General features: G+C 39.0%; 1 protein-coding gene across 1 annotated transcript in view; it reads left to right on the top strand.

The window, feature by feature from the left end:
- The first annotated feature begins 1,308 nt into the window (after nt 1-1,308).
- Nucleotides 1,309-15,666, top strand: part of LOC306825183 (solute carrier family 23 member 2) — a 44,822-nt gene continuing 30,464 nt past the window's right edge. Inside the window, exons 1-2 of the mRNA XM_079345769.1 lie at nt 1,309-1,426; nt 9,501-9,653. Of these exons, the coding sequence (XP_079201895.1) occupies nt 1,355-1,426; nt 9,501-9,653 (225 nt within the window). The 5' untranslated portion in view covers nt 1,309-1,354. The remainder of the gene's footprint in view (nt 1,427-9,500; nt 9,654-15,666) is intronic.

Genomic DNA, 15,666 nt, shown 5'->3' on the forward strand with positions numbered 1-15,666 from the left:
TTGCCCTGAGACGAGAAAAATATGTTTTTCTTTGCCTGGAAGTTTTCTTCATGTGATGCAATATGGCGCTTTTTGATTCACGACCATTCAACACTACTACCATGTTTCTAATGATACACCGCTTCATGTAAATGGGTGAAGTATCCCTTTAAGGACAGAGACAAATCTGGTCAGAGAGTAGACTCAATGATTAACCATTTTAGCACCTTTCTGTAGACTTCTGCTTCTTTCACACATGCACTACGCTTGTAAACGTTTTCCTAAAAGTGTGGCGTATGCCTTTATTTAACCTTTTTTTATCCAGGAAAGTCCCATTGAGGATAAAAACGCCTTTTTCAAGGGACTCCTGCTGAATGTGAATGCAAACAGACACATTTTTCGCCAAAACTTTTTCCAGTGTATTTCCTTCAAGACCCTTTGTGAAAGTCTTTAAGAAGTTCAGGTGATTAAAAATGTAAACGCAGCAGAAAATAGAGTTCATAGCATCCATGAGACTTGTGCCAAATCGCTGGGTTGAGGGGTGCTTAGGCCCAGTGTGAGTGCGCCCTTCGTAAATCAGGGCCTGAAGCCACATGACATGCTGGTGAGCTTGGCCCCTTTTTGGAGAAACAAGCCAGAAACTAAGTTATATACGGCATCGCTGCAGGTCCATTTGTACCACGGCACTGAACCAATTCTTTAAAGAATCCTTCCCCTTAAAAAAAATAGGTGAAAATATCAAATATAGAGAGAAATGAACTGAATGCTTCGAGTATGAGGGATGTTTCAGGTGAGTTAATGGAAGTCACTGGATCACAAAGACTTTCTTGTTAGATAAACTGACTCTAATCACAATGTCATCCTACTAAAAGTGTCACAAGGTGATGCATGACGAAATGTTGCCATTTGAACAGGTGAACTGCTGTTACTTAGAAACGGTCAGGAATCTAAGAAAGGTGGAGATTTAGATCTTCTGACGCCAAACACAGCGACCCTTATTCTGAAAATGTTCTAATTCTAAAGTTTGGACAAGAAATTAGCATTCTAATGGGTGTGACAAATCAAAGATGCATGTGACAAACGTGCTTGTCTCCTCTCATAGGATCCATCGTCACACAACAGCAGGCACATGACTGCAACACTGAGTAACTAAAGCTTACATTTCATTTGCCGAGCAGCTGATGTTTCAGAACCGGGGAGCAGATTATAAAATAACCCAGTCCTTGTTTTTTGGCTCAGTTTTTCCTGCTGTGAGGTGGTCAGTTGGACGCTGACGTTGCCCTCAGTCTCAGTTTAGCCCAAACCGCGTGTGCTTGTGTATCTGTGAGGAGTCCCGTGAGAAGCAACTGTACAACACTTTGCCTTTTTGAACAGAATGCATCTTACTACAGAGGAGAAAATAGAGCTGGGACTTAAGGAGCAAGGGACAGTCAATCCTGCATTTGTGGTAAGTGAATTGAACTCTTAAATTGTCTGTTCATTCATCATTTAAAAAAAATAAAAAAGTCAGACAGCAGGGGAAGATGAATAAAAATACAAACACAATTTTGTAATTTTTTTGTATTATTATTTAGCTTCAACTTAGAGAGTACGCTAAAAACAACTCCACTGCTATTTTCTTTATTACACCACCAAGGGGTGAATTTTAATCCACAGTGGAATGTGAAATGACCAGAGCGTGCATGCAGTCCATAAACAATGAATATTTCTGTGGAATCGATTGTATGGTTTCCAAATATGTGTCAAAGTTCTGACCTGAGCATAGAGGAGACGGATGAAAGAGCTGCAGGCTGAATCTAGAAATGCTTTTTGTTAAAAACACAACCAAGAAACAGAGAGTGAATTGAGATTATCACAGCCAGTCTGTGTGTGTGTGTGTGTGTGTGTGTGTGTGTGTGCATGTGTGTGTGAATTGCGAAACATCCGACTGCACAGGGTTTGCAAGTGTACACAGCTGAGCTCAGGGGTTGATGTTTCCCCTTTAACCCAACATCCCAATTATCTGAAGAATTTCGAAAAAAATGGGATCCCCAAACAAACAGGGCAGCTTTGCAAAGCAGATGGACAAACACATGAGTCTGTCAACACCTGCAGAATAACACAGGCAAAGGCATTCTGTGTCATTAATTATTATGATCCTTGTATTGTATATCCCTGACACTCTTGTTTAAAAGCCTAGTGGGAGATTTCCACCCAACAATGAATTCAAAGATGGGGACTTGGCGTTAGCTTGTTTAATAAATGGACTGTGCTTCCTGACATTGGCAACCATGACATTTTAATGCGTCATCTCAAGACCTTAATCACGTAAATGTATTTCACAACAACCGTTTTCTTTCTGTTTAACCCTTTAGATTACTAACCGTCCAGTGCAAGGTTATTTAAGTTCATACTTTCAGTTCATCGATCTTTTTAGAAATATTTTATGAAATAAAGCAACTCAAATCACAGAATTTTACCGTGCATTGATAGTCATAGTGTAGCTTTTCTAGCTTTGTATGCTAAAATAATAAAAACTTAATTCATTCAAGAAGAAAAGGTATGCTGTTAGTCCCAAAGATTTGTTTTAACTTTAGGCCTACTTGGTGATAACATGTTGCAAATTTTCTTTTCAAGGGACAATGCATACCAATCAACATTAAATATGGTTCGCCAAAAGGCTAGTTTCCCACTTTAGTCCATGGTCAGATATCCATAAAAAGTAAATAGTCACAAATGGAAGGGTGCATATTAGCTGTAACTCACAGTCTCTGTGTATCTGCTGCCCTCATGTCGAACACAATGTCTGAGTTTGCAACATGTCCCTCCTGAATTCAGAGGAAATCTGAAAAGCTGGTTTATTTCCAGTACTGATTTGGCCCCAGTTAATCTGAGGGCAGCTAACAGCTAACTTTAGCTCAATCTGACAGCATTAAGATGCTGTGAAAGCATGGACAGTGTGCCAAAGCCTCCATCCAAGAAGTAAAACTCACACATGCCGAGTGAGAAAGCCTCACTGTTTACAGGAAATCATTCCTTTTTTCATTGTGATCATTTCAGATGTGGCAAATTCTCACATTGCCATCAAGACGGCTTTGTAATTAATTGTGCAGCGTTATTTCACATTTCTTGTGTGAGTTTTACCTTTAGTGTAAACACACAAAAAAGTGATAGGTATAGTATGGGAGGAATCCCGTGCTTTATGTATTCAGCCACAAAATAGCAGCTAACTGATTTAAAGCAGAAAAATGTGCAAGCAGAAAACTTCACATGATCTTGACAGTGAGACCAAGCAATTTCCAGTAAGTGCAGCAGAGAGGTTGCTGAATACATTCCACCTTCACTGTGCATTGAAAGGTTTTTGGTGTATTTTTAATTCATGTTCATAACCTGAGCACCTGATACACAAGATGTGTTTTCTAACAGGGTAACATTAGGACATCAACAGTGCAAACAGTTTCATATCTTTGGCATTTCTCTTGCTCATGTAACAGGTGAACTTTTGTTACGATTCCAGAGGAAGTCCATTTAAGGTTTCAGGTATCAGCACAGGATGAGGATGAAGGCTGAACTCCGAAAACAAAGACTCGCTTCACAAGAATCAAAACCTCTTACACTTTCTACACAGCAAACATCTTTTTTGACCGACTGGTGGACTGGGAACATTTTCTTAGCGACTGTCGTTGTTTAAGTTGGTGATGGCTACAAAGCTTTTTGTAGTTGTTTTCTCATTTTAAAAGACTGTATGTCTATGGGCTACTGGAAGCCTAAAGACATGTGGCACACTCCATGTAAAGAGACTGTAGTCTTTGTTGCAGCAACCGTCGGTTCGAATTGAACCTCAGTCATTTGCTGCATGTCGTACCCTCTTCTCTCCTCCCGACATCTCCTGTCTCTCTTTGGATGTTCTATCTAATAAAGTCAAAAAATGGCCAAAAAGCACAAATCTAAGTAACAATTATCATTTAGTGTATTATATTTTAGATTAAATTGATTGGTGGCTATTGAGGTTTTCTTGTGCAGAGAAAAGCAAGCAAACACCTCACATCTTATCAAGAGTCTCGTCTAATTCCAAGTCAAAAATATTTTGTTTGTTTTTCTTAAAAGTACATTACATGATTTTTAGGACATGACATCCCGTTCCAGGAAACTGGAGTAAAGTTCCTGGCCTGTTTTACTCCCTCCAAGCAGTCAGGCCTATTTTATTTAATTTTTGAAATAAAATGTTTATCTGGACTTGTCCAGTGAATTTGGTTTCATATTAGGAGTATTTTTGAAAATGAATTAGACAAATTATACCTTTAACCTTCAAAGCCCTAGCCAGGGACAGGGGCTTGCAAAATTAGCCATGGAACCTGTATGCATGGCATCTACTTTGTATTCATTATATGAAGCAATGTTCATGTGGCCCAGTTTAACTTAGTAACACATTAGAGGTAAGATTAGAGTTTTTGCAATGAAGGAACTTTCAATGTGTGATCATGATAGATAGATAGATAGATAGATACTTTATTGATCCCGAGGGAAATTCAAGTCATGTTGGAGTTATTGGTGTCAAAGCGGTGTCTTTTTTTTTTTGCTGCTGATCCTGTCCTCTGAATGCATTTTTACTATTTTATTGTTGTTATCATTGTGGACGGAAAAGTAAGAATTTCATTGTACAGGAAAACATGTTTCCTACTGTGCTCATGACAATAAACACTTTGAATCATAAATCTTGAAATATAAAATAAGAAGGGCATGCAGATGAATCATATTTAACTGAGTGGATTCCATAAACTCCTCACAGAGCCTTTAAGAGATTGTGTCAGGGAATAATAGAGGCTGTGTTTAAATGTCATGGGGATCATTTACTTGTTTGGCCTCTTCTCTCCTGTGTTTACGGGTGTGGTAGGTAGAGAACCACTAGATGGAAGCACATGTCCATACTATCAGTGAAACACATGTCTGTTTCCTACTGAGCGCTAGTGTCAATTAAAATCAGAACAAATGGAAGACAGACGTGTGCATGGTCAGTCCCCATTTAATTTTTCTCTGAAGTGGAAGATGCAAAAAATGTTTGCTGAACACTCTATTACTTAATATGGAAGAAGAGTCTGGATGATGTCTTATGTGCTGGCCTTAGTCTGTGATATTTGATGGATTCAGGGCGCATTCACACTCGTCCCATTTTTCCCTTTCTATGTTGAAGCATTATTGTCACCCCTCCCCATTCCCCCGCTGGCCTGCATTCACACTGCTCCTGGCCCAACTCGGCCTGATCACAGTTACCTCATCATCATCAAGGCCATTCACGCCTTCATCAGCTCGCGGATAGACTACTGCAATGCCCTTTACGCTGGACTCAACCACTCTCTCCTCCAAAAGCTCCAACTGGTACAGAATGCAGCCGCACGCCTTCTCTCAGGCACCTCCAAACACTCACACATCACACCAGTCCTCTGTTCCCTTCACTGGCTCCCGGTGCGGTGCAGGGTGGACTTCAAAGTCCCTTTATCTCACCACCTTGGTCATCCCTAGGTCCAAGTACAGGGGGGGGGGCGGGGGTCTTTTGCTGTTTTAGGCCCTAAACTGTGGAACGCTCTCCCAGCTCACACCCAATCTGCCACCGAGCTCACAACTTTTAGGTCCGAGTTAAAAACCCATTTATTCAGGCTCGCATTTCCAACATAGCCACTAATTGGACCGTTGCACTTTTACTTTCATTTTACTGTTGTGTTTTAATTATGTTTTTAGACTTTTTTTAGACTTCAATGCACTTTGTGCACCTTTTTTGTGGTGCAGCTGTGTCTGCTGCTCTTTCATATCACCATTGTGTTTTAATTATGTTTTAGTAGTATTGCTTTTGTTCTTGTTATTACCCTGGAAAGCACCTTGTGCACCATTTGGTACTGGAAGGTGCTATACAAATAAAATTTGATTGACTGATTGATCATAGCTGTGGTAGCTGTCAAATAGTGGCCATAGAAGGTATCACAGTGAAGGTGAATTTTCTCTTACGATAGAGAACCACACAGAGAACATCACTGTAGCTGTACTGACTCTGAGGCTTATTCCTCGATTATGCAAGGCGGGTATTGATCGTACTTCATTCCCATGTTGCGTTCTCATGCTTTTACTCATGCAAGAGCCACTGTAGTCTGCCAAATCACTCCTCTTCCAACTGGGCCGGGGCCATGGAAGTGTACTGTGCTTGAGCAAGCTATGGAGCACTCTCTCAAATCAAACTGTAGTTTGGCGGTGCAACGTGGTTGGCCACGGTCTACATTGCTTTGTGTGAGTGTGCCCTGATTAAGTCTGTACTGGATTGCTACAAATGCATTAACACTGCTAAAGTGGCAACCCATTTGATCAAAATGTGGTGAAAAGAAAAAAATGTGATAATGTTGCATTTGGAATATTTAAGTATCTGTTTTCTTTTGTTTTTGTTTTTTTAGACTCTCACATTATCTATTGTGTATTTGTTTACAGTTTATGATGGGATGTCTCCACACAACCCATTAGCTGTCTAGAAATGCTAAAGAGGTCAGCTCCCTCTTAACACAGACCTCATGGGCAGGATCAGTTTACAAAGGGCTGTTCAGTGCTCAAACTCTCTGGAGGATGTTTCTGTTTGATGTGTAAGAAAGTCCAAAGTTAACACCAGTGTTTGAAATGTGACGGAGCCATTCACAGCAGGTGGTCTACAAAGACGCCTGGGATCAGATAGTGAAGTATTAGATGACATTGCAGGAAGATGTATAAAAACAAACAATGAGGATGTTATAATGACAAGGTTAAATAATTACTTATTTATTGTGTCGGTGCGTTGAATCTCTTTAAATGTAAAGAAATAGAAAATATCTTCAAACCACTTTAACAACCATCTGGGCTTTGGCGTCGTCTTACACTTATTACCGCCAAATCCATGAAACCAAAGGAAAATGATTTGTCCAAAGAGGTCCGTCTAAAGACAGGGTTGAACTCTTGGTTTAGAGAATCAATGTTAAATGTCCTTCATAATAAGAAAAAAGGTCCTTTAACTGCTTTTTTAAAAGCATCTCCAGATACCATTTGTTATAACTTGGTGCTAAATCTATAATAGATTAATAGATTATAACTTTTATTAACAGTACTCTCACTCAAACACAAGCTATATTTTGGGGAGCTCAGCTAGATCTACTCGTAAACTGAACGTTAGAAGGCTAACGGTTTGGTCTCTTGATAGGAACAAGTGTATGTTGGCCTTTCTTGTCAAATTCAAACGTATGCTCATTTCTGATGCAAGAGAAAGCGAACAAAAAAAAAAAGGTTTGGATCCACTGCCCTCAACCAGAGAGAGATATCTTATTCAGTACAATTAACTGGCATGAAAATAATAGAAGGAACAGGTACAAACATAACTTTCTGCATTCTCCACCAAATGTCACCAAACTGACAAAAAAAACTCTAATCATGACTTTGAATATTTCCAAATTGAAAGCTGCTATGAGCTGCTACTTCTGGCAGCACCTGTGGGAAGGAGAAGTTGGATGTTGGGAGCTAACTGAAAAGAAAAGCTCACAGTGAAGGAAATATCTCTATGTCTATGTAAGGCTGAGTATAACACAGTTTCAAAGTTAGGCCGAAATATCAGCCACCTCGTTTAATTTGAGAGGCTTTGTTGGTGCGTTATAAAAGATTCACTCAGCAGTGTGAGTTGACGTTCCACCACACGTGTCCAGTCTTACAGTGTTTACAACACTTTGCTGTGACTTTAAAGAATTAATTCTACTATTCCTTGAGCAGACGCTTTTCTCCAAAGCGACAGTGGTCAGTAAGTGCAAAGGAACAGCTTGAAGCAGACTGACTAAAAACGCCATTATCAGACAAAAACATCATCATCGTCATTATCACTCTCCTCATTTACATGTCGTTGACACTTTTTGTCGTCTGAACAAGAAGCTGTGTATGAAGAACATTATTAGTGTAATGTTTAAAGCCAGTGATAATACAGTCACATCCAATATCATCAGGCCTGACTGTGCATACCATCTATTAGATCAAAACTGACTCCCAATGTGTTGGAAGATATTAATTCACGATCACTTATCAACATTGGTTAAGTCATATTTAAGCACATTTTGGATCTCAGTGGTTTTTGAGTATTTGTTTTGTTTTTGCTTGTTTTATTCTGCTTGTAATCTCGACGGCTTCGGAAATGAGGGAAACCTCAGTGTCCTTTCCAAGAAGGAATAAAGGTTTTTTTTTTGGTTTTTTTTTAAATAAAAGGATTTTTCGGTTGGTCCATTTGAACTTTCTGTTTTCAGTCAACACTTTTTAACTGTTAACGGATACTTCCCTTTTATGTGAGACAAACAGCATGCTGCGTTCTCTTCACTGGATTAGATACGACTCCTTGTAAAACTTCTGGGAAAGATAACATGCTTTGCTGTCAAAATGCTGCAAAGCACCTTATCTGACCTGACCTGTGGGTCAATCCCTCCTTTCAGTGTTCACCTCCATTTTCTCATGATGTATTGGCTGGATCTCAGGTAGTCCCTTGATATATGTGGATTAGACAACATTTAAAGGAAGAGGATCATTCAGTGTCCCTCGCGTTCGTCAACATTTACAGATATTTGGCTCTTTTTTAAAAATCTAAATGATATCTGAAATATTCACTAAAAATGCTGCTACGTGCTGTTACTTGTAGTTTTAGATGTTATCTTTCCTTGGCTAATGCTCCAGAGTGTATTGAATCATCAATCAGGCATACTGTTTAAAACTGCCTGTGGGAAAATTGAGCATGTGAGTGTCGGTTATTTGTGTCTTCTTTTCTCATAGTTGAGCACACCATTGGGGCTTTCACACTCGCAGAGAAATCTTTGCATCTGTATGTGTGATCGACATTTTTCACTCTGAGTTTCTCCTTCCGGACCCCTACTATTTTCTGCAGCAAGTCCGAGTGGGCTGATGTGCACTAGTTGAACAAATAGGAAACCACAAAGATAGCTATCAGGTTGTCACTTTCAAAAGTTCACAAGTCAGGAAGAGTCATAATGTTACACACACAACATTTAAAAGGCTGTAAAAGGTAACGATAATATCACTGATATGTTTTGTTGTAAGAACAGAGCAGGTCAGGTTTTACATCGTCATCAGCAATATCCTGATAGGATTTTGGAGAGGTATGTAATTCACCTCACCTGCCCTACACCATCACCCGCTTGGATGCTCACACGCCATAACTCTTTAATCCTTTGCGTATGCTCTTTTATCTGAGCTAAAATGAAGAAGAAGAATGAAGATAGAAGGAAAAATCCCCACTTCGGAAGACAAAATAAAACCTTTCAGATACCTTTCGGCTGTTTGAAAGTCTCCGGTATGTGAAAAACAGAAGTCAGTGACTGCTTCAAGATACGTGAGTGCTTTTAAGAACAATTAGTCATGGGAGCTGGTGTCAAAACGGGGGAATGTAGTTGAACTAGAATTTGTTCGAAAAACATTGTCTTTTGTTTGATGTTGTTTGAAGACCGAAATGTCTTTGATAAAAGGTTTGCCTTTGCTGCACTTTTACTCAGGTCAAAGACAGTGATGAAGAGCCACAGCTGACGGTTAACATCGGGGCGCCACACACAGAGGCCCTGGACGAGAGTGTCGACAACGGGGTAGATTTGGTTTACTCCCTGAATGACAGACCACCCTGGTACCTCTGTATTCTGCTCGGCTTCCAGGTAAATCAAGCCTTGAAATATTAACATGCATTATCACCTCGTTTACACAGAATGACTGAGAAGTGTGTTGCTGCAGCGGCACAAAAAAATCTTGCTTAATTTTTTTTTTGAAGATTAATTTGTCTGGGTCTCTGTCGCTATGGTAACTCATCTGAACCATCTGAAGCGCATTAATTTGGAACCAAAAACCGACTGTTTAACTGGAGTTAGGTGTCCATATGAAAGTTAATGTACACACATGTGACACCCTGCAGCCAATCACAATCGAGTATTCACAAAGAACACGGTCTAACTTGAAATATGGATTTAAATACTTTTTTTTCTCTTTTTTTTGAAAGCTGACTGTATCATTTTCTTGATCTTGTTCAAACTTAATTAGAAGTATATTTTTGCTGCTGCTCTGGTAAACACCACAATTTTAGTCAACAGCAGCTTTTTTTTTTATTATTGTGTTGACGTTTTCTTTAAACTATTCCTGAAAAAGTCCCCTATGATGATTGTAACAGCTTGACTTTTGTACCAGAGTAAATATCACGGTTTAATTATTTTAACTGTCTTTAGTATTTTAAGTAAGTAACCTGACATAATTTATTGGTGATGCTTGATGCCTCTAAGGATCCTCTGTAAACTAAACAGCGAGGTACGAATAAAGACTGACTTCAAAGCACCATTGCAATGGTAAATTAGAATAGAGATGCCAAAACAAACAGAGAGACCCTGATCCCCCCGACTTTGATAAATTGCCTTGGATAGTCTTCAACAACAGCACTCGAATGAGGTCATGCTTCTGTATATCTGATGAATGAACTGCTTTAATCTGTTTGATCGCCTATAAGTCCAAAGAAAATATCTTGATCTCAATATTAGCTTGATGTTTCAACGTTAGCTAGCTAGGTTTGTTTTTTACTGTAAATGATCCCTTTTGCAATTATGTCCTAAGACTGAATTTAATTCCAATCATATTATTAATGACAAATGAAGCTCTAAAAAAATATGACCTTGTTTATATAGAATAGGTGTAGTTACAAATGAACTAAACCTATTTTATATATATTTCTTGTTGAGTTCTGACATTACCTCAAATATTTGCAACAGTTATCAAAGTAGGTTCAAAGTTGCAATGAATCGTGTTTTTCTTGGTGGCCTCCATGACAGACACAAGATTTTCACAGTTGCCATGGAAACACCAAATGTTAGATGTAAGTGTACCAGTTTCGGAAGCAAGTGTTTTGAAATTTTTAAGCATTCGTCACTGATGTCCAAAAGAATTTCAATCTTACATTTCCAAGTCAAAAGAGCTGCAAATCATGTGACATGTCGAGTATGACAAGTGAACTCCTGTATCATGCTGGGTTGTGTCAGGAGTGTTAAGATGTTTAAATACCATGACTCCAAGGTGAGCATGCTGCTCCTATCATAAACATGAAGGTGGAAGGGGAGAGGGTCATTTTCCCCACGTGGGAATTGCCTTGTTTTTCCTCCCAGTAGGAGTTATTACTTTCGCATCTGCAACAGCTTCTTTTTCACTGCAGGGATCATCACATTTCTCACATTACTCTCAAACAACATAGTTCCCAAAAAAACACAAACACTCAACTTCCAAACTTGACTATTTGCCCTCCATCCTCCAGAGAGTGTGGTCTTCTCTATGGTTTAATTGTTGGTTTAGGTAAAGTTTAGACACATATTGAGAGTTAGTCTATTAAAATCATATTTAAATACAGCCCTCATTTTGTAAAAAAAAAAAAACCCAAATGAGCACTAGCAGGGATTTCAAAGATGTAACTTGGTTGTTTAGGTCTTAACGACCAAGACCACTATCGTTTTTCAACAGGCAAAATGCATTGAAGAGGACATACTATCTATCATACTAACGGGTTTATTTAAAATTGTATTGGTTGATAGACACTCAGGTTTAAAACATATGTGTTTAAAAACCCTGTAGGAGTGGATTTTTCACATGTATCCCTTTAACATCCTTGATGTGTCACAAAATACACTTTTGCTATAATATTTTGATGATTATTCCGAAATGGTTTAAATCTAGTCGAGGCAAAGATATAATTTCTGCACATTTTTTTTTTATACAAAAAACCTTTATTGGCTGTGTGATGTGGAAAAAAGAAGGTTTAGAGGCAATGTAAAGCGATTAATTTTACACAATATAAACTGTATAAATGTTTTTTTTTAAAGTTATAACAAGCTGGATCCCTACTGCTTAAAACCAGCAAAGATAAAAGCTGACTGCTCATATGTAGGTACCTTTGCTGTGCCGCTTAATGAAGCCGAAGCTCTCTGTAATGTTGCAATGGTAACATGGTCATTCTGTTCCTTGAAGTGCTACCCTACCATGATGAGTCTTCATTCAAAATGTCAAGAGATGCAACACAATTGACAGCCATTAGCCACGTTAACAGATGTTGGGTTAAAAAAAAAAAAAACCTCCCATGCCAATGAGTCAAACAGTTGTTGGTAATTTTGAATTCCATGTCTTAGTTCTAGGTATTGATTTGGTGTTTTTGGACATCTTCACAATATAAATTGAGAAGAAACAGCTACAGACAGATAATATAGTCTTTAAACAGCGTTTGTGCTAGTTATCCCAGGATGAGGCATGTTTCTTTCAGTCACCCAACAGAGTACATAAACTGAAGAGTCAACACGCTGTAAACTCTCCCAGGGGGTTGATGGTAAAAAAAAAAGACCACATGTTCCTGTCATCTGGTCCCCTTGACCACATTTTTTTGGACAAATATTCTGACTACTCAAAGCACTTTTATACTGCAGGTCACACCAACACATTCACACACTGATGGCACAGGCTGCTATGTAAAGTGACCATCAGAAGTAACTAATCCAAATTCTACGCATTCACACTGCTGCAAGCTTTATTCTTCATGTCTTAAAAAAGAATTAAACAGACCCTCTGCCTTTTTTGTGACTCAGTTTTACTTCTCAGAGAAGTTAAAAAATGAAAATATAAAAAAATGTATCTACTGTATGGATAAATCAGCATCTTGTGGCTGACATGGCTATTACAGTAACACACACCACATAGGGTATTATTTAGACCAAAACGATCAAAGATCATCTTACCATACCTGTGTCAACTTTTTAGGATTATGCTTAAGAAAAAAAAAAGTTTGGTCCAAAGACAAAGATAATATTTCGTCACTCTTCTGTAGCCAGGCCAACATTATTTTTTTACTCATAATAACTGAGAGCTAGTGCATCTGACAAAAGCATTGGTCCTTTGGTGCCAGAACAAGAAGACATTTCTGGACAAATTAGTGTGTGTGTGTGTGTGTGTGTGTGTGTGTGTGTGTGTGTGTGTGTGTGTGTGTGTGTGTGTGTGTGTGTGTGTAGGTGTGTGTGTGAGTTTCTCTCAAGTTTCTCCATTCAAATTGTAAACTCACTGGGGTTAGCGTAGAGGTGAGGAGGTACTTCTGTCACTGAGATAAATCAATCTTCACAGCATAAAGAATCATCCTCTTGCTCTCCTTTTGTCATGACATTGACCTTGTATACGTGCTTAAATGACCTATGGGAGTTACAGGTCCGAAAATACCCCCATAAATCTGGTGAGCATCTGTCCTCAATTTTTATTTTTTTTTCCATGGGAATCCCCACCAACACCCCTTCATCCTGAATCCCTCAACACACACATGCAGGCACGGGAAAGAGTGTCCCGAAAAGTCAAGTCATTACTTAAAGCTGCAGAAGTTTATTCTCCTGGATGTGTTTTTCTTTTAACACAAATGAACAAACTAGTAGTCAGTGTGTCCATGTGTGCACCTCCTGTAGTCCTGATCTAGGTCAGAGTTGGCCTTCTCTTAACCTAAAGGTTGGGGGTTTGATCCCCAGCTTCTGCAGCCATTGCATGACATGAAGTCAAAAACAATGGGTCAGAATTGACCCTGGGGAGTCCCACATCTTCGCCTTCAATTGCACAGGTCCGGCAAAAAAAATATCCACCTGAGGATTTGGGGCCTTCCTTTGTTGGGCTTGACCATTGACCCAATATTAATATGGATAGAATGTCTTTTTCTTCTTTAGTGAAGCCTATATACCTTCGCCTGGTGCTGTAGTTTGGCACTGAGACAAGAGACGAAGATATGTGGCTGATATTGCAGAATTGTCACCACACCCAATTCAACTAACCAAAGCACATGTAATTTACCTGCATTAGTGAAACTGATAGACACCTCTGAGGTCCGTGCAGCGCATGGCAGAACACATTGTTGTGTGTTTGGGAAAGACACTCATTGATTCTACTGACTGTGTTATTAGTTTTTTAGGTTGTGTGTTTTCTCGCACTCCATTCTGTCCAGTCCATATTGTCACGTTTGCGGGTAGGAAACAGGGAGGAGCACCCAAGTGCGGAATAAAAATTTATTAAACAAAACAAAGACTTACTGAATTAATAAATCCAAAACTTTCCAAAAAGCAACTCGAGCAAAAACAAAGAAAATCCAAAAATCCACGAGGAGAAACACAGGGAGCAGGGAGAAGAAACAACAGGCCAGAACAACCGACATAAGACAATGAACCGACAGAGGACTGAGGAAAAACACAGAGACTAAATAGACATGGGGTAATCAGATGCAGGTGAGACTAACGAGACAGGTGAGGAACATCAGGGTAATCACAAGGAAGAAGAAGAAACACCAGGAACAAAGAACACAAGACCAGAACAACTGAGGACAAGTACAAAGTAAAACCCAACACTGACACCACCTAAAACCAGACATACAAAATAAAACAGGAAACACTAAAGACTAGACTTAAAACACAACACAGGAAATAAACTTACAGGTAACATAGGAGGACACAGGGAAACACACTAAAGACTAAAATAACACAAGACTATGAAATAATCAACACAGGAGGGAAACCAGAGAGGCAGGGAAACACAGTAACACGGAAAAACACGAGGGAATAAATAAAATCGAACTCAAAACTCAACCTATACGAAACCAAACCATGACACATATATTGTTATATGGGCCCAACCAGAGAGTCATAAACCCATCAAGCTCCTCAGACGACCACTTTTAAACTCCCACTGCAGCCTGTAATCTCTGAAGCTAAAACATGAGCCCAGACACCATTCACAGTTATACTGTACACCACACATAAACCCTCTCTCAATACTCTCTTCTCCTTTTCAAGGCCATAAAAAGCACATTCTTCTGTCCCTTCTGTTTTATTGTCATCATGTCTCGGCATACATTACACATATTTTATACTCACCACAAAGATGACAATATTTTACCTTTTTCATGTGTTAGGATGTGAAAAGGTGTTACCAATTAAGTTGTGGAAATACAAGAAAAAAAAACATAACTGAAGTGAAAACAACTCTTACAATACAGAAACATGTAATACAGTTAGTTAAAGTATATTGAAATTAAACTGAGATAGTTTGGGACTGTATTACATAACTTCATGACTTTTCCCTTCATCAAGATGTTCTCCCCTTTCTCTTCGATATTTAGCAAGAAGGACAAACAAACACATTCGTTGTATAAAAATGAAACAAGGGAGATGGTGAAGAAGAAAACACACAAAAAAACACAAAGGGAAGAAAATAGAGGGTTGAAAAAATAGCTAAATAACTTAATAGAGTAAAATGAATTTAAAAGAAAGAAAACAACATTTATTCGGTGCCCCTTTTTGCCTTTGTGTGATTGAACAGCTATAGGCAGCAAAAGGGCCTAGATGAGATTCAAACCTACGGCTACGCCCCATGTACAGCCATCAGTGCATGGGGCATGTGAGTTGAATGCTTGTCCATCCGGTGCCGTTATGTGTATTTTCTTTGTTTGTTAAGTACTTGTATTTTTTTCACAAAATTCAAAGAACACGGATTAGAAAGAGGATTGTGGAGCCCTGTGTTGAAGGCTGTAGCTTCTGTACAGCTCAGCTCAACTAAAACTCAAAACGCGACAGAACAAAGGCCAAATTACAACCACACACTTCTTAGCATTGTGTTTCAGTTTCCACTACCAAA

This window comes from Symphodus melops (genome assembly GCF_947650265.1).
Source record: "Symphodus melops genome assembly, chromosome: 6".
In the NCBI taxonomy this organism is placed as follows: domain Eukaryota; kingdom Metazoa; phylum Chordata; class Actinopteri; order Labriformes; family Labridae; genus Symphodus; species Symphodus melops.